General features: G+C 44.9%; 2 protein-coding genes across 7 annotated transcripts in view; one reads left to right on the top strand and one right to left on the bottom strand.

The window, feature by feature from the left end:
• LOC129529528 (uncharacterized) overlaps nt 1-10,191 on the bottom strand; it is a 35,822-nt gene extending 25,631 nt beyond the window's left edge. The window contains exons 1-3 of one of the 6 annotated variants that reach the window (XR_010133096.1): nt 9,792-10,147; nt 9,379-9,675; nt 8,752-8,862 (exon numbers count right to left, since the gene is read on the bottom strand). Coding sequence is in view for 1 of the 6 variants with exons in the window: in XM_055374774.2 (XP_055230749.1) it covers nt 9,379-9,474 (96 nt within the window). In the remaining 5 variants the exon portion in view is untranslated. Of the gene's footprint in view, nt 1-8,339; nt 8,863-9,378 lie in introns of those variants that run through there. The other 5 variants (XR_010133095.1, XM_055374774.2, XM_055374769.2 and 2 more) reach the window with 5 other exon arrangements.
• A 34-nt stretch (nt 10,192-10,225) lies between these two features.
• Nucleotides 10,226-18,158, top strand: NDUFA6 (NADH:ubiquinone oxidoreductase subunit A6). The gene is given in 3 exon segments (NM_001279731.1): nt 10,226-10,364; nt 17,165-17,280; nt 18,027-18,158. Coding segments are annotated over 3 exon segments (387 nt in total).
• Nucleotides 18,159-18,860: the final 702 nt, after the last annotated feature.

Below are 18,860 nucleotides of genomic sequence, written 5' to 3'. Positions count from 1 at the left end.
TTTTGCGTTTCTAGTAGAAACGGGGTTTCACCATGTTGGCCAGGCTGGTCTCAAATTCCTGATCTCAGGTGATCCACCCACCTTGGCCTCCCAAAGTATTGGCATTACAGACATGAGCCACCACACCTGGCCAGGAATGTCTTAATTTAAGGCAAAAAAAGTCTGCCCTCATTGCTTTTTTTTTTTTTTGAGGCAGAGTCTCGTTCTGTCACCTAGGCTAAAGTGCAATGGCATGATCTCAGCTCACTGCAACCTCTGCCTCTCAGGTTCAAGCGATTCTCCTGCCTCAGCCTCCCAAGTAGCTGGAATTATAGGTGTGCACCATTACGCCAAGCTAAGTTTTGTATTTTTAGTAGAGATGGGGTTTCACCATGTTGGCCAGGCTGGTCTCGAACTCCTGACCTCAGGTGATCCGCCTGCCTTGGCCTCCCAAAGTGTTGGGATTACAGGCATGAGCCACCACACCCGGTCTACCCTCATCACTTCTGTATGATATTGTGCTAGAAGCTCTAGCCAGTGAACAAGTCAAAAAAGAGAAGTAAAAGGCAATCAGATTGGAAAGAAAGAAATAAAACTGTATTTTCAAATAACATGATTGTGTGTAAAATCCTGTGGGATCATCCAAAAAGCAACTACAGCTTAACAAGGCTGAAGGATGCAAGATCACTGTATTAAAATCAATTATATTGCTATATAAAAGGAATAAACAATTGGGAATTAAAACTTCTTAAAAACCAGTTATAACAGCATCCAAAATATAAAATACATAGACAAAAAATATAACAAAAGCTACATGCAAAATCATACACTAATAACTACAAAACATTGCTGAGAGAAATTAAAGACGATGTAAATGAATGAAGAGCCATACCATGGTCATGAATCAGAAGACTCAACGTTTTAAAGATGTCAGTTCCTCTCAAATTAATCTATAGATTCAGTGTAATCAATAAAAATTCCAGCAATTTTCTTGTTGAAATTGATTGCTTTTTCTAAAATTCATAGAGGAATGCAACTCAGGCTGGGCACAGTGGCTCATGCCTGTAATCCCAGCACTTTGAGAGGCCAAGTCAGGTTGGTTGCTCGAGTCCAGGAGTTCAAGACAAGCCTGGGCAACGTGGTGAAACCCCGTCTCTACAAAAAGTACAAAAATTAGCTGGGTGTGGTGGTGCATGCCTGTAATTCCAGCTACCTGGGAGCCTGAGGCAGGAGAATCTTTTGAACCTGGGAGGCAGAGGTTGCACTGCACCGAGATCGTGCCACTGCACTTCAGCCTGGGCGACAGAGTGAGACTCCATCTCAAAAAAAAAAAAATACAGTTATGAACATGTTGAAAAAATAAAAAAGAGTCTCAGCATAGAAATAGGAGATATAAGGAAGAATCAGATAGAAATTTTAGAAATAGAAAATACAACAACAAAATAAAAAGCTCAGTGAATGGGCTCAAAAGTGGAAAACAGGACAACACAAGCAGTTAACTGGAAGACAGGACAACAGAAATTACCCAATTTGAACAACAGAGAGAAAATGGACTGGAAAAAGTAAACAAGAAAGAAAAGAGAAAATAAAAAAGGCCGGTACAGTGGCTCATGCCTGTAACCCCAGCACTTTGGGAGGCTGAGGTGGGTGGATCATGAGGTCAGGAGATTGAGACCATCCCTGGCTAACACGGTGAAACCCCGCCTCTGCTAAAAATACAAAAACGAAATTAGCCGAGCATGGTGGTGGGCACCTGTAGTCCCAGCTACTCGGGAGGCTGAGGTGGGAGAATGGCATGAACCCGGGAGGCAGAGCTTGCAGTGAGCCAAGATCGCACCACTGTACTCCAGCCTGGGCGACAGAGCGAGACTCCATCTCAACCAAAAAAAAAAAAAAAAAAAGAAGAAGAAGAAAAGAAACAAATAATAAACACAACCTCAGGGCCTGTGAGACTGTTAATAAAAGATCAGAGTGGGGTGTGATAGCTCATCCCTGTAATCCCAGCATTTTGGTAGACAGAGGCAGAAGGATTGCTTGAGCCCAGGAGTTTGGGGCCAGCCTGGACAACATAGGAGGGGGCCAGGCATGGTGGCTCTCACCTGTAATCCCAGCACTTTGGGAGGCCAAGGCAGGCGGATCATGAGGTCAAGAGATTGAGACCATCCTGGCCAACTTGGTAAAACCCTGTCTCTACCAAAAATTCAAAAATTAGCCAGGCGTGGTGGCGGGCACCTGTAATCCCAGCTACTCAGGAGGTTGAGGCACGAGAATCACTGGAATCTGGGAGGCAGACATTGCAGTGAGCCAAGATCATGCCACTGCACTCCAGCCTGGTGAAAGAGCGAGACTCCACCTCAAAAACAAAAAAATTGAGTGTGGTGGTGGTGCACACCTGTGGTCCCAGCTACTCTGGGGACTGAAGTGGGAGGAACGCTTGAGCCTGGAAGGTCTAGGTTGCAGTGAGCCATGATTCTGCCACTGTACCTCCAGCCTGGATAACAGAGCAAGACCCTGTCTCAAAAAAATACATTAACAAATAAATAATCAAAAGAACAAATATTCAAAGAAAACTTTCCTACTTGGCAAAATGCATAAAACAATAGATTCAAGAAGCTGAGAGAATTCCAATTGGGATAAACCCAAAGAAGTTCACACCAAGACACATTATGGTCAAACTTCTGAAAACAAAACAAAAAAATTTTTTGAAAGCAGCCAGAGAAAAACAATATGTTACTTATATAGAAAAAATAATTTGAATGACAGCTTATTTCTCATCAGAGACAATAGAAACCAGAAAGAAGTGACACAACACTTTTCCATTGTTAAAAAAACTATCAACTCAGAATCCCATATCCAATGAAAATATCCTTCAAGAATGCTGGGGGAAATTGGAAAATTCTCAAAGGAAGGAAAACTAAAAGAATTTGTCACCAACTAATATGCCCAATTGGTTTTTTACAAAGGTGCTGATGCAATTCAATGGAGGAAAAATGGCTTTTCAACAAATGGTTCTGGAGTAATCAGATATTCATAGGCAAGAAAATGAACCTTGAACTAAATCTTACATTATATACAAAAATTACAACAAGGTGCCGTGCCTCATGCCTATAATTCCAGCACGGCAGGTAGATCACTTGAAGTCAGGAGTTCAAGAGCAGCCTGGCCAACGTGGTGAAACCCTGTCTCTACTAAAAATACAAAAATTAGCTGGGCGTGATGGTGCGCACCTATAATTCCAGCTACTTTGGAGGATGAGACACCAGAATCGCTTGAACCTGGGAGGCAGAGGTTGCAGTAAGCCAAGATCATGCCACTGCACTCCAGCCTGGGTGAGGGAGTAAGACTGTCTCAAAAAAAAACAAAAAACAAAAAACAAAAACCAAACCAAACCATGGACTTAAATGTACATCATCAAACATTTAGGAGAAAATCTTCTGGACCTAGAGCTACACAAAGCATTTTTAGTTTTGACACTAAAAGCACAATCCATAACAGGAAAAATAATAAAATAGATTTCATCAAAATTAAGCACTTTTACTCTGTGAAAGACTCTGTTCAGAGGATGAAAAGGCATAGAGTGGGAGAAAATATTTGCAAACTACGTATCTGATAAAGGACTAGTATCTAGAATACATAAAGAACTCCCAAAACTCAAAAATAAATAATCTAAATAAAAATGTGCAAAAGACATGAAAAAGCACTTCAGTAAAGAGAATATACAGATTGGAAATAAACTTGGGAAAGGATGTTCAATATCACTAGCCATTAAGGAAATGCAAACTAAAACTACAATGGGCTATCCCTGTACACTTATCCAAATGGCTAAATGTAAAAAGTTGCTACACCAAATGTAGAAGAGGATGTGGAGAAACTAGATCACTCATGAATTGCCAATGAGAATGTAAAATGATACAGTTATTCTGGAAAACAATTTGGTAGTTTTTTGTTTTTTTTTTCCTGAGATGGAGTCTTGCTCTGTCACCCAGGCTGGAGTGCAGTGGTGTGATCTCGGCTCACTGCAACCTCTGCCTCCTGGGCATGGTGGCGTACGCCTATAATCCCAGCTACTCGGAAGGCTGAGGCAGGAGAATCGCTTGAACCCGGGAGGCGGAGGTTACAGTGAGCTGAGATCGTGCCATCGCACTCCAGCCTGGGTGACAGAGCGAGACTCCATCTCAAAAAAAATAAAAATAAAAAAAAGAGAGAAAAAAAAGAGGTTTAATTGACTCAGTTCTGCAGGCTGTGCAAGCATGGCTCCAGCATCTGCTCCTGGTGAGGGCCTCAGGAAGCTTCAAATCCCAGCAGAAGGAAAAGGGAGAGCAGGGATGTCACATGGTGACAGCAGGAACAAGAGAGCAAAGTGGGAGATGCCACACACCTTTAACAACCAGATTACAGATGAACTCACTCATCACCAAGGGGATGGTGCTAAGCTGTTCATGAGGGATCTGCCTCCATGATCCATTCACCTTCCACCAGGCTTCAACTCCAACACTGGGGATGACATTTTGACATGAGATTTGGAAGGGACAAATATCCAAACCACATCACCATATTTTGTGTTTTGTTTAGGTTTGTTTTTTTTGTCACCCAGGCTGGAGTACAGTGGTAGGATCATAGTTTATGATAGCCTCGAACTCCTGGGTTCAAGCAATCCTCCTACCTCAGCATCCCGAGTAGCTGGGACTATAGACACGTACCACCATGCTTGGCTATTTTAAACAAATTTTTGTAGAAATGTTATCGGGCAAAATTCACCCCTGATATTTCACGTAGGTTCTTTTCTATTTTCCCTAAGTGTCGGCTGGTCTGAGAAATAAAGGGACAGAGTACAAAAGAGATAAATTTTAAAGCTGGGTGTCCGGGGGAGACATCACATGTCAGCAGGTTCCGTGATGCCCCCTAAGCCATAAAACCAGCAAGTTTTTATTAGCGATTTCAAAAGGAGACAGAGTGTACGAATAGGGTGTGGGTCACAGAGATCACATGCTTCACAAGGTAATAAGATATCACAAGGTAAATGAAGGCACGGCGAGTTCACAGGACCACAGGACCAGGGTGAAATTAAAATTGCTAATGAAGTTTTGGGCATGCATTGTCACTGATAACATCTTATCAGGAGACAGGGTTTGAGAGCAGAGAACCGGTCTAACCAAAATTTATTAGGTGGGAATTTCCTTGTCCTAATAAGCCTGGGAGCGCTACAGGAGACTAGGGTTTATTTCATCCCTACAGCTGTGACTGTAAAATACAGCCACCCCCAAAGTGGCCATTTCAGAGGCCTACCCTCAGGGATACATTCTCTTTCTCAGGGGTGTTCCTTGCTGAGAAAAAGAATTCAGCGATATTTCTCCCATTTGCTTTTGAAAGAAGAGAAATATGGCTCTGTTCCGCCCAGCTCACCAGCAGAGTTTAAGGTTATCTCTCTTGTTCCCTGAACAAGAGATGCTGTTATCCTTTTCTTTTTTCAAGGTGCCCAGATTTCATATTGTTCAAACACACATGCTCTACAAACAATTTGTGCAGTTAATGCAATCATCACAGGGTCCTGAGGTGACATACATCCTCCTCAGTTTACGAAGATGACGGGATTAAGAGATTAAAGACAGGAATAGGAAATCACAAGGCTATTGATTAGGGAAGTGATAAGTGTCCATGAAATCTTCACAATTTATGTTCAGAGACTGCAGTAAAGACAGGTGTAAGAAATTATAAAAGTATTAATTTGGGGAACTAATAAATGTCTGTGAAATCTTCACAATTTATGTTCTTCTGCCATGGCTTCAGCCGGTCCCTCCGTTCGGGGTTCCTGACTTCCCTCAACAGACACAGTCTCACTATGTTGCCCAAGCTGTTCCCAAACTCCTGGCCTCAAGCAATCCTGAGATTATAGGAATGAGCCACCATGCCTGGGTGACAGACCGCCTTCTGTTTATCCACTTATCAACTGATAGCCATTTGGGTGTTATTAGTTTTTGGCTATGGTGAATAATGCTGCTATGAACATTTGCATACAAGTCTTTGTGTGGAAAAAAATTTCTTCGGGGTAAATACCTAGGATTGGAATTGCTGGATCATATACTAAGTCTACGTTTAACTTTTTTTTTTTTTTTTTAAATACGGTCTCATTATTTTGCCTAGTCTGGTCTCAAACTCCTAAGCTCAAGCAATGCTTCTGCCTTGGCCTCTTACAAGTGAGTACCACCACTCCTGGCCATATTTAACTGTTTAAGAAACTGCCAGACTGTTTTCCCAAATGGCTACACCATTTTACATTCCCACCAGCAAAGTATGAAAGTTCTAATTTCTCTATATCCTTGCCAACACTATCTTTTGTCTTTTTTTTTTTTTTTGAGATGGAGTCTTGCTCTGTCACCCAAGCTGGAGTGAAATGGCGTGATCTGGGCTCACTGCAACCTCCACCTCCCGGGTCAAGCAATTCTGCCTCAGCCTCCCTAGTAGCTGGGATTACAGGCATGCACTACCATGCCCAGCTAATTTTCCTATTTTTAGTAGAGAGGAGGTTTCACCATGTTGGCCAGGCTGGTCTCAAACTCCTGAACCCAAGTGATCTACTGGCCTTGGCCTCTCAAAATGCTGGGATTACAGGTGTGAGCCACCGTGACTGGCTGTGTCTGTCTTTTTCACTCTAGCCATTCTACTGGGTGAGAAATGGTATATCACGAGGGCTTTGATTTGTATTTCCCTAATGGCTCATGATGTTGAATGTCTTTTCATTGATATATTGATATATTGGTCAATTGATATATTGGTCACCTGTATATCCTCTTTGGAGAAATGGTTATTCAAATACTTTGCCCATTAAAATAAAAATTTCATCTTTAAGAGCAGTTTCGAGTTCACAGCAAAACTGAACAGAAAATACAGGGTTCCCCCACCCCACACACACTCATAGCCTCCCCCCACCAACAACATCAGGCACCAGAGGATATATTTGTTATAAGCAATGAAGCTACATTGACACACCAGTATCACCCATATCCCATAGTTTACATTAGGTTTCATTCTTGGTGTTGTACATCCTGTATGGTTTGACAAATGTGTAATAACATGTATCCACCATTTTAACATCCAGAGTAATTTCACTACCCTAAATATTCTCTGTGCACCACCTCTGTGCATTTCTCCCCACTCCCAGCCCCTGCCATCTTTTTTATTGTCTCCATAGTTTTGCCTTTTCCAGGATGTAATATAGTTGGAATCATACAGTATGTAGCTCTTTCAGATTGTCTTCTTTCACTAACTAATATGCATTTAAGGTTTCTCCATGCCTTTTCATGGCTTAATAGCTCATTTCTTTCTAGTGCTGAATATAGTCCATTGTCTGGATATACCAAGGTTTATTTATCCATTTACCTGCTAAAGGACATCTTGGTTGCTTTCAAGTTTTGGCAATTACAAATAAAGCTGCTGCTGGCCGGGTGCGGTGGCTCACGCCTGTAGTCCCAGAACTTTGGGAGGCCAAGGCAGGCGGATCACGAGGTCAGGAGATCGAGACTATCCTGGCTAACACGGTGAAACCCTGTCTCTACTTAAAATACAAAAAATTAGCCGGGCGTGGTGGCAGGCGCCTGTAGTCCCAGCTACTTGGAGGCTGAGGCAGGAGAATGGCGTGAACCCAGGAGGCAGAGCTTGCAGTGAGCCGAGATCGCACCACTGCACTCCAGCCTGGGTGACAGAGCGAGACTCTATCTCAAAAACAAAAACAAAAGCTGCTGTAAACATCCATGTGCAGGTTTCTGGGTGGACATAAGTTTTCAGCTCATTTGGGTAAACACTAAGGAGTGCAATGGCTGCATCTTCTGATAGGAGTATGTTTAGTTTTGTAAGAAAGCCAAACTGTCTTCCAAAGCTGCTGTACCATTTTGCATTCCTACCAGTAAGGAGAGTTCCTGTTGCTTCACATCCTCACCAGCATTTGGTGTTGTCACCCTTGCCCATTTCTAAATTTGGCTATTTGTCTTTTCATTACTGAGTTGTAAGAATTTTATGTATCCTAGATACAAGTCCCTTATGGAACATGTGATTTGCAAAACTTTTCTCCCAGTTCGTGGATTGTTTAGAGGTCTTTTTTTTTTTCTTTTGAGACAGGGTCTCACTCTGTCGCCCAGACTGGAGTCCAGTGGCGCAATCTTGGCTCACCGCAACCTCCACCTTGCGGGCTCAAGCAATCCTCCTGCCTCAGCCTCCCGAGTAGCTGAGATTACAGGTGCCCACCACCATGCTGGCTAATTTTTGTATTTTTAGTAGAGATGGGGGTTTCACCATGTTGGCCAGGCTGGTCTCGAACTCCTGACATCAGATGATACACCTGCCTTGGCCTCCCAAAGTGTTGGGATTACAGGAGTGAGCCACTGTGCCCCATTTTTTTTTTTTTGAATGTTGAACACAATGAATTTATCATGATAGTGGGTACTTCTGAAGGAGGCAGGGGTATACACAAGGTTAAAATCATACAGGCAGATATCATGGTATAGGTGCTGCAAGAGTCAGAAAACTGACTCTGGCACCAGCTGCCTGGGCTTCAACCCCAATGCTATAAAGTAACTTAGTCTCTTTGTGCCTCAGTTTTCTCATCTATAAAATGAGTGTATCAGCCGGGGGCGGTGGCTCACACCTGTAATCCCAGCACCTTGGGAGGCCGAGGCGGGTGGATCACCTGAAGTCAGGAGTTCCAGACCAGCCTGGCCAACATGGCAAAACCCCGTCTCTACTAAAATACAAGCATTAGCCATGCATGGTGGTGCGCACCTGTAATCCCAGCGATTCGGAAGGCTGAGGAAGGAGAATGGCTTGAACCCGAGAGGTGGTTGCAGTGAGCCGAGATTGCACCATTGCAGTCCAGCCTAGGTGAGTCTCACTCTGTCTCAAAAAAAAAAAAAAAAAAAAAAGTATATCAACACAATCTCACTGGTGTGTTGTGAAGCCTAGCCAAGTTAATGTACCTAGAGAACTAGAGAACAGTGGCTACTAAGGACATCTAAGGACACTTTATACAAACCTTGACTGTGTTACAACTTCTTCAGTACTGAGGTTCAAAAGCTTCCATTTTATTATTATGCTTTATAATTTATACATGTTACGTGCTTTCTTTTGTACAGCTCACTTGAATATATATATACATTTTAGAAGATAATAAGGAAGAAAAAAGTATATCTGATTTTTTAACCCTTCGAAATGGGAAAGTTTGGAGTAGATGCTCAGCCCTGGCCCCTGGCCCTTCCCCAATACTCACAGGCTCCTGTCAACTACACCTTCAGAAAAAGACGGAGCCTCTTAGGCAGGAGTCAGGCAGGTGGGGGCGATCTGTCAGGTGACCTAGACTCTGGGCCACCTCAGTTTCCTCACCTGTAAAATGGGGATGCTGATGGTACCTACCTGACCTATGAGAGCGGAGAACACAGATATCTTGCCCATGGCCTGCCCTGTGGTTAGCTGTCGTTTTCTCCTTGACACTTGTAGGCTTCTCTTCATGTTTACATAACCTCAGTGGGAAAACGCCAGCGAAGAGAGACACTCAGAATGGAAGATCTAAAGTTCCTTCCAGCTTCCAAATTCTGGGCTGGTTTTCAGAGATCCAGGGCTCGGGATGCGAATGTCCCTGTCTACGATGGGGCTGCCGTTACAGCCTTCCTCCCGGGGCTCTGGAGACGCGCCAGCGCTTTGACACCTCTCCTGCGCTAAGGAAGAGTTGGTTTACAGAAAAGTATATCCTGGCCCTGCAGAAAGCCGCCAGGCGGCAGGGCAAGCCCCACCGCAGCCCAGGCGCCATTATCTGCCTCAGCAGTTACCTCTGGGGCCCGCCGCGAGGAGGTTCTTCAAGGCCTGCGCGCCCACGGACACTACCAAGGAGCGCGGCGGGCAGCCGGATAGGAGGACGCTGAGGGAAACCCCGCAGTCGCTCGGCGTCCCCGGCGCCAGCTCACGACCCAGCGACCTTCCTGCGGCCCGAGCGTCCCCTGCCGGCGACGCCGGCTCGTTAGAGCGACAGATGGGGTAGTCCAAAGGCCAAGCGGCGTTTGTGTAGATGAGCATGCGCAGCACCCACCGTTCGCTCAGCCAGAGAGAGGCTTCCCAGCCAATCCGAGAGCCTCAGAGTCATCCTCCCGCCCACCCAGCATACAGGCGGGGCGTTCCTCCTTAGCCAATGGGAAAAGACATTCGCCCGCGGTCCGCACGCGCTGCTTGCAAAGAGGTGGGGTTGTGGAGTGGATGCTTTGGCAAGATGGCGGGGAGCAGCGTCCGCCAAGCTACTTCTACCGCCAGCACCTTCGTGAAACCCATTTTCAGTCGGGACATGAACGAGGCCAAGCGGAGGGTGCGCGAGCTCTACCGCGCCTGGTATCGGGAGGTGCCGAACACTGGTGAGAGGTAGCGGCTTACGTGGGGACCCGGAGGCCGCCGCTCAAGGTCGTAGCCGGCCCGGCCGGGGTTTCTCATGGGCCGAGCTGAGGTCACCAACTTGGGCAGAGGCGACTGCGGGTGCTTCAGTGGAAGAGGGTCACCCGAGCCTACCATGGGCCGGACCTGGCGGCGGCGCGGTGGTCAGACCGGCCGTGCCTAGCATTCGTACGTGCTATCGGAGCTTTGGTCTCTTTTGTCCCTCGCAATTGGCGGGAGGACGATGACTGTCAGTGACACACTCACTTTGTGGGTGAGGCAGCGGAGGCACCGAGAGGTGAAGTGATGTGCCCAGGGCCCAGGCCGAGCCACTGTTGTACCCAGAACCCAAAGTCTAGAGTTGCAGAGTGTAATTATAGATGCCCGTTGGATTTTTTGTTTGTGACGGAGTCTCGCTGTGTCGCTCAGGCTGGAGTGCAGTGGTGCGATCTCGGCTCACTGCAAGCTCAGCCTCCCGGATTCACGTCATTCTCCTGCCTCAGCTTCAGCCTCAGCCTCCCGAATAGCTGGGATTACAGGCGCCCGCCACCACGCCGGGCATATTTTTTTGTGTGTATTTTTAGTAGAGGCGGGATTTCACCGTGTTAGCCAGAATGGTCTCGATCTCCTGACCTCGTGATCCGCCCGTCTCGGCCTCCCAAAGTGCGAGAAAGAGGTGTTTTTGAGTGAGCTGGAGCACGGTGCCACTCCTCAGGGCTGTCGAGTCCCTGCTTGTGTGTGTGAAAAGGCGGTAGAATGTGGTGGTTAGGAGCACGGACTTTTCTTCAGGCGCTGCCCTCAACTAGCTGTGTGACCTTGGGCCAGTTATTTCATCTATTCCTCAGTTTCTTCATCTTTAAAATGGGAATAATAATTCCTTCTTCAGAAAGTTACTGTATTAAGTTAAAATATCTAGAGTGCTTAGAACAGGGCTTGATGCATATTTAACTCATTAAATATTAGCTGCTGCCGTTGTTTTTGTTGTTATTTTTGTTATTTATAGGGCTTACCTTAGCAGCAGCTTCCAAGCAGAACCCGGTTCTTTGACATATGAGAACTGTGTATGCTCCACAGAGTCCCTGTCTTCAAGCTGACTTTTGGAAAAATTGCTACTGACCAGAACTTAAACCCACGCGATACTAGAGAAGGAGAAACTTGAGTGATCTGCTGGTTCAGGGACTGCAAATTCAGATGCCTTCAGGGGCAGGCAGATAAAAGATGTGTGTGGGGAGTGACTGTAGCAGTGTGTGTGTGTGTGTGTGTGTGTGTTTCGGGGTGGTGCATTCAAATTCAGCAGTTTGAAAACATAATGTTTGCCTGGCAGAATACTTCTAGGAGTACCCAGAACCCTCTCTGGTTGCAGGAGGAAGGTGCTGGGGGAAGGAGGACCACATTCAAAAAGGGTGGCTTGTGAAGGGTAAATCAGTGGCCAAGTAGAAGACAGAACCCAGGTATCCTGACTCTGAGGATCCAGCTCTTTCTAAACCGACCCCTCCCAAGACCTTCCCTCAAATTCTGTTTTGGGAAGAAAGTCCCAAAGTCAGAAGGGTCTTGAGAGGAGGAAAAGAAGGCAGAGGGCTACAGGAGGCTAGAAAGCAAGGGAAGAGGAGAGAAAAGAAGGGGTCAAGGAGTATGCATCCCTATGGGGAAGATCAGTGATCTGTAGCTGGCCAGTTACTTAAACCTGTGCCACACGGGTTTTATGGTATCCATCATCAGGACTCCAGCTGAGGAATCAAATCAAGGAAGGGGAATAAGTAATAGTGTTGAGAACTTAGAACAGCCTGAGCATTAATAAAAAACAAAAGTAAAATTTTAAGTATTTAATGAAAAAAATAGTAATGATAACTCACTTTTTTTTTTTTTTGAGACAGAGTCTCGCTCTTGTCTCCCAGGCTGGAGGGCAGTGGCGCGATCTTGGCTCACTGCAACCTCCACCTCCCGGGTTCAAGTGATTTCCCCATGCCTCAGCCTCCCGAGTAGCTGGGATTATAGTTGCGTGCCACCACACCTGGCTAACTTTTGTATTTTCAGTAGAAACGGGGTTTCACCATGTTGGCCAGGCTGTCTTGAACTCCTGACCTCAGGTGATCCGCAGGCCTGGGCCTGCCAAAGTGCTGGGATTACAGGCATGAGCCACTGTGACTGGCCAATAACTAACATTTATTGAAATGCTTACATATGACTCAGCACTATGCCTTATTTTAGGGTGGGCTCTAGTAGTTTCCCTGCCTTGTGGATGAGAAAACTGAGGCACATAAACTTGTCTCAGATGACATCATTAGGAAGTAGAAGAGCCTGCCTGTAAACCCCTAATACCCAGCTCTTAGCTCCTACTGCAGTTTTCCCTGAATCTCCCAGGGCCCAGTTTTGCATGGGAGCACAGGGATAGAACTGCCTTTGAATCCTTCCTTTGAAAAAATATGACATGCTGTTTGCTGGCCGTAAGATAACAGGAGACTTTCTATAGAAACAGTTCATTCATTTAATTTCCATTTCATTAAGTATCTGTTGTACTTCAGAGTCAGTACTAGATGCCTAGAGAGATACAAAAATGAAAAAAACACAACCCTGCCTTCAAGGGTCTGATGGTCTAGTCTATTATAGGCATATAACCAGATAATTAAACCCAAGGTATTATAGAGATATGGGGAAAAAGTGTGACAATTTTAACAGCCAGCATTTGGATCATGCTTTACAAGGTGTCACTTGATTTTTCACTATATTCCTGTAAAAGAATTAGGTTAGAGTTTATTTTCTTTACTTTTTTTAGATGAGATGACAGGCTAAGGAGGCTGTACCCCAGGCAAGATCATGATTTATAATGATCTGGAGACCTTACCCAGCTTATTTGACCCCTAATCCCATGTTCTTTTCCATTATACCATGCTGCCTTCCCATCTAAGAATACAGGTCTTGTGCCTTGTATGAATGCAACCAAAATGAATTGGAGCAAATAGCTGAGAGCAGTATGGGATTGTCCTTCTGAATCTGTCAGAGCCTTCTGGACTCAGGAAAGCCTTAACAGTAACTTCAGAAAAGCACACAGAGACTGTGGAAAAGTCACCTTCACCCAAAAGGGGTACTTCCTTTTGAGCGTCCCAGATTTTTTCAAATTGAAATAGAAGTATTCAGGATTCAAAGAATAAGCCAGGAATCTGTGAGCTACGAAAGAACTTTGGAACTGATTTACACCAGGGTTTCTCAACAGTGGCATTTGGGCTGGACGATTGCTGTGCGGGGCTGTCCCCTGCATTGTAGGATGTTTAGCAGCATCCCTGGCTTCTACCCACAAGATGCCAGTAGCGCCCACCCCATGGGTGTGACAACCAAAAATGCCTCCAGACACTACCAAATGTTCTGGGGGGCAAAATCATTGCTGGTTTGCCACGGATTTAGACCAAAGTACAATTCAGTCTATGGCTAGGCTATTTCCATTTGCTTTTCTGCAGCCTTTCTCACTGGTTGGGGGGTGCATTCAGAGTGTTGGAATGGAAGGAGGGAGCCTGGGACAGACCTATGGAATTTGTCTTTCTAGAGACAAGGGTTCTTAATCTGAGGATGGGAACTCAAGGATCTGTAACCTCCTGAAACTGTAAGTAAAATGTTGCATTTATGCATGTGAACATTTTGCTGAAGAGAAGATTCATTACCCAGTGCCCTGCTGTGTAGTAGTTCAGGAGATAATGAGGAATGGGAGCTGATGGGCACAAGCTCCCATAAGTATGCCCAGAGAAATCTTGTTTTTTATTCCCAAGGTTGGGCAGGAATCTAAAATAAAAAATTCAGGAAAGATAAGCACTGATAGTAGGGGAAGATTCCTCATAGTCCCTTCCTTAAAAGAGCACTGGATTGTAAATTAAAAAAAAAACAACCCTGGATTCTAGGCACCCGTGTACCAAGGACAGGTTTGGTCAGGTGTGGTAGCTTACACTTGTATTCCCAGCACTTTGGGAGGCAGAGGCAGAAGGATCCCTTGAGCCCAGGAGTTCAAGACCAGCTTGGGCAATGTAGTGAGACGCCTGTCTCCACAAAAAACTAAAAAAGTATGGGCCTAGTGGTGTGTGCCTGTAGTCTTAGCAACTTCGGAGGCTGAGGTGGGAGAATTGCTTGAGCCCGGGAGGTTGAGGCTGCAGTGAGCTGTCATCATGCCATTGCACTCCAGCCTGGGTGACAGACCAAGACCTTGTCTTAAAAAAAAATAACAAAATAAATTTCAGGTTCCGTATTAGTTTGCATTTATTTTTGCATCTGTCTTCTTATTGCCCTTTGTCTGCTCTTTACTGGAACTCCTAATATACCTTGGTGAACAGCTCTGTGGGTGGTAGAACTCAAATTTATAGTGTTTGCTATTTTCCGTGGTATAAATACTACCACCATGATTGATTTTTAAGTGAAGTCAGTGTGTACGGATTTGGGAAGAGATATGTCTAACTGGCTCTCCATGAGAGCCTGCTCCAGCACACCCTGGACACTTACTTCTAGTGAATGATCCTTTGTCCTCTGTGGTGTTAACATTGACCTATCAAGCTGAGATGCCAATTCTCCTAGTAGATTTCTGCTGTTGCTTTTTCCTTGGTTGGATCAGAAACTTTGTTTTCTTTGCAACATGGCCTGATATGTCCCTCAGCAGAGGCTTTATTTTTCTATCACTGTCACTAAGTTAAGAGTATAAAGATTCAGGTGAGGTGCAGTGGCTCATGCCCATAATCCCAACACTTTTTGGGAGGTCAAGGATTGCTTGAAGCCAGGAGTTCCAGACCAGCCTGGGCAACATAGTGAAACCCTGTTTCTACAAAAAAAAAAAAAAAATTTTTTTAAGATTCAAACTTTATTGTTAATTCAGTCACAAAATGGCCTTCATCGTTTTCAGAGCTGGTTATGATAGTTCTGTAAGCCGGAGTGGACATGTCACAGGAATGGCCACAAGACAAAATATTCCAAAGGAATACACTGGTTTCCTTCACTACAGTGCTCATTCTAGCCTGGGAGCCTTGATTTTGCTGTCCCCACAGCCTAGTGTGCCTCTGTCACCCTATGTGTATCCCATCTAACACACAAGACCCTGTTCATGACCTTGTCATCAACACATCCAATGATGGCTGAGCGTCCCAGGGGGTGGTAATGCATGTGACTAAAACCTAATTTTCAAAGGACATCCATACGTCTCATCTGAAGTTCCAGGTTACTGAGTCTTTGTCACTAAAGGAGCTTAATCAGGGATTGTTGGATATTATGATTTTATGTTTATATTCATAGCTGGCTGTCCCTCCAGTCAGAATTTAACACCTAGACAAGTGGAGCTACATGTTAAACTTTGCTTCCTCCAAGTAACCTAAGATGGTATTAATTGCTTGTTGGATTGAAGCCTCCCTAACCTGCATAAACCCCTAGCAGTCTCCCTTAACTCAAAGTTTGTGTAATACTTAATAGCCTAAGCCACATCATTTTACATTAATTTCAATCCTGTTTTCTTTTGCTGATTGTTCCATATAAAAATAATGCTAATGTCTATTGAGAGCTTATTCCATGTGAGGCACTGTTGTGAGCATTTTGCATTGTCTCATGAAATCTCCACAACAGCCCTGGAGTTATACGTGCTGTTACTGTCCTCATTTTATTGATAAATAAATACACTCAGCCAGGATAATCCCTCACGCATGTAATCCCAGCAACTTGCCGGGCTGAGAGGCAGGAGGATCACGGGGGCCCAGGAGTTCAAGCCTGCAGGTAGCTATGATCATACCACTGCACTCCAGCCTGGGCAACAGAGCAAGACCCTGTCTCTAAAAAAAATAATTCTTCTTTTTCTTTTTTTTTTTTTTTTTTTTTTTTTTTTTGAGACACAGTCTCACTCTGTCGCCCAGGCTGGAATGCAGTGGCCCATCTCAGCTCACTGCAACCTCCGCCTCCCAGGTTCAAGTGATTCTCCTGCCTCAGCCTCCCGAGTAGCTGGGATTACAGGCACCCACCACCATGCCCGGCTCATGTTTGTATTTTTAGTGGAGACGGGGTTTCACCATGTTGGCCAGGCTGGTCTTGAACTCCTGACCTCAGGTGATCCACCTGCCTCGGCCTCCCAAAGTGCTGGGATTACAGGCGTGAGCCACCGCGCCCGGCTAATAAAATAATTATTATTTTTTTTGAGACGGAGTCTCGCTCTGTCACCCAGGCTGGAGTGCAGTGGTGCGACCTCGGCTCACTGCAAGCTCCACCTCCCGGGTTCACACCATTCTCCTGCCTCAGCCTCCCGAGTAGCTGGAATTACAGGCACCCGCCACCACGCCCGGCTAATTTTTTGTATTTTTAGTAGAGATGGGGTTTCACTGTGTTAGCCAGGGTAGTCTCGATCTCCTGACCTCATGATCTGCCCACCTCGGCCTCCCAAAGTGCTGGGATTACAGGCGTGAGCTACCGTGCCCAGCCCATAAAATAATTTTTTAAAAAATACACTCAGGCACAAGAAAGTTAACTTACACGGGATCATATAGCTAACAAAAGCTGGGATTTGAACCCAGGTTGTTCAAACTCTTGAACAATGCTTTACTGCCTCTTCAAATTCAGTGGTCTTTTTCCCCAAACAAATAATAAGTTCCTTGAGAGCAAATACCATGAATCACATGTCTCATCCTCAGGCACCTAGCCTAGGGTCAGGCTAATTTTTGGTGAAGAAATGAATGGGCGACCTGTATGTGTTCAATGAGTATCATTTGACTCGACTCTAGGTTTTAAAAACATGTTTTAACCATACAGTTTCTACCCTGAGTCATGTTTTTCTCTCTAGTGCACCAGTTCCAGCTGGACATCACTGTGAAAATGGGACGGGATAAAGTCCGAGAGATGTTTATGAAGAATGCCCATGTCACAGACCCCAGGGTGGTTGATCTTCTGGTCATTAAGGTAACTGACCCTCCCTGACCAATTTAAAAGATCAGCCAACTTGTCCACTACTTCTTAGTCTTTCCAAATGAACATTTTGTCTCCAAGTTTAGAAAGCAGCTACTGGTTCGGCAGTGATTATTGCTGTGTTTCAGAGAAATACTTGAACTTGGAGGTTATCATCTGGTTAAATAGATAAGATTCATCAAGGGAACATCCACTGGGACTTGCATTTTATAACCATAAAAAAAGATATAGGGAGGAAAGTTTGAACTCTTCTTGAACCTCATCCCTAGAAGTTACCACTTCATCTGAATGCCAGTTTACAGCTGGAAGAGGCAGTTAGGCTGGTTATGAGTCCTGTATAAATGGAGTCAAATCCTGGGGCTGATTCTGTCCCCCTGGCCAGTGACATTAGCATCAATGGGAGCTTCAGCATACACCAGTCAGTAACAGAAGAAATGATACGCAGAAACATAAGTTAAGCCAGTCAGGTTAGGTAGTCATGGGATAGGAGCCTGTTAACCTGTATGTTTCTCCTCTTGGTACCAGTTAACCACAGAGTTAAAGAATCTTTGAAAAGTCTCAGAAATCATTTACCCCAACCACCTCATTGTCCAGACATAGAAACTTTGCCCAGACAGAGTAGTTACTTGCCCAAGGTCATTCAACAGTCCATGCTGAGCAGAGAATAGAATCCTGGCCTTCAGTGTCATATGCCTTCAACTTGACCGCTTTGACTGATGACCTCTCTCCTCACTGTTCAGGGAAAGATCGAACTGGAAGAAACAATTAAAGTATGGAAGCAGCGGACACATGTTATGCGGTTCTTCCATGAAACAGAAGCGCCAAGGCCAAAGGATTTCCTATCCAAGTTCTATGTTGGCCACGATCCATGAAGTCATTCAGTGGAAAGATGCACGTTGATACTATTTTAGAGCACAAATAAACTCACTATACAATGGTCACTTTGTGATAGAATTCCATTGATGAACCAATTTTCTGCAGCCTCTTTTTGCCTGAGCAAGTGGGACTTTGGTATACACACCACCTGTTCTTTCCCTTTTCTTGAAATGTGGTGTTTGCTGTAAATTGGATTGAATTATTTTTCTCAGAGCCTTGCATGTCAGTAAACAGGAAGGAAGGAGGCCATCTGTTCAAAAACTGTGACATTGGGCATGAGGCTGGACGACTTGTTAATGTAGTTGTTTCTATAGCCCCTATGATTAGACACCTTAGTGTCAGGGCACAGATGATCCAAAATTAGCCAGCTCTTCCTGTCAGAGAGGGATCAGGGCAGCACTAACAGGCGCAAAAGTAGAGCTGTCAAGATGGGCTAGTTTTCCTTGGGTTCTGAAGAACATGGATGCGCAAAGGCTTGGCTCCGCTACTTGTAACAAGCTCCAGCCCTTAAAATGAAATTAACTTCCTACTCAGGCACCCTGCTAGGTGCACAGCTGTTCAATATACACACAGAGAACAGAAATATTCCTACTGTCTTTGGAAACCCTGGTGTACCTCTCAGTGGCAGAATAAACATCAACGCAGGTTCAAGAACTGATCTCTGTTTGGATGGTGGTCTTCTCTTGTGCTTCCCAGGG

This window comes from Gorilla gorilla, chromosome 23, assembly GCF_029281585.2.
Source record: "Gorilla gorilla gorilla isolate KB3781 chromosome 23, NHGRI_mGorGor1-v2.1_pri, whole genome shotgun sequence".
In the NCBI taxonomy this organism is placed as follows: Eukaryota; Metazoa; Chordata; class Mammalia; order Primates; family Hominidae; genus Gorilla; species Gorilla gorilla.
This window is presented reverse-complemented; position numbering and strand designations above follow the sequence as displayed.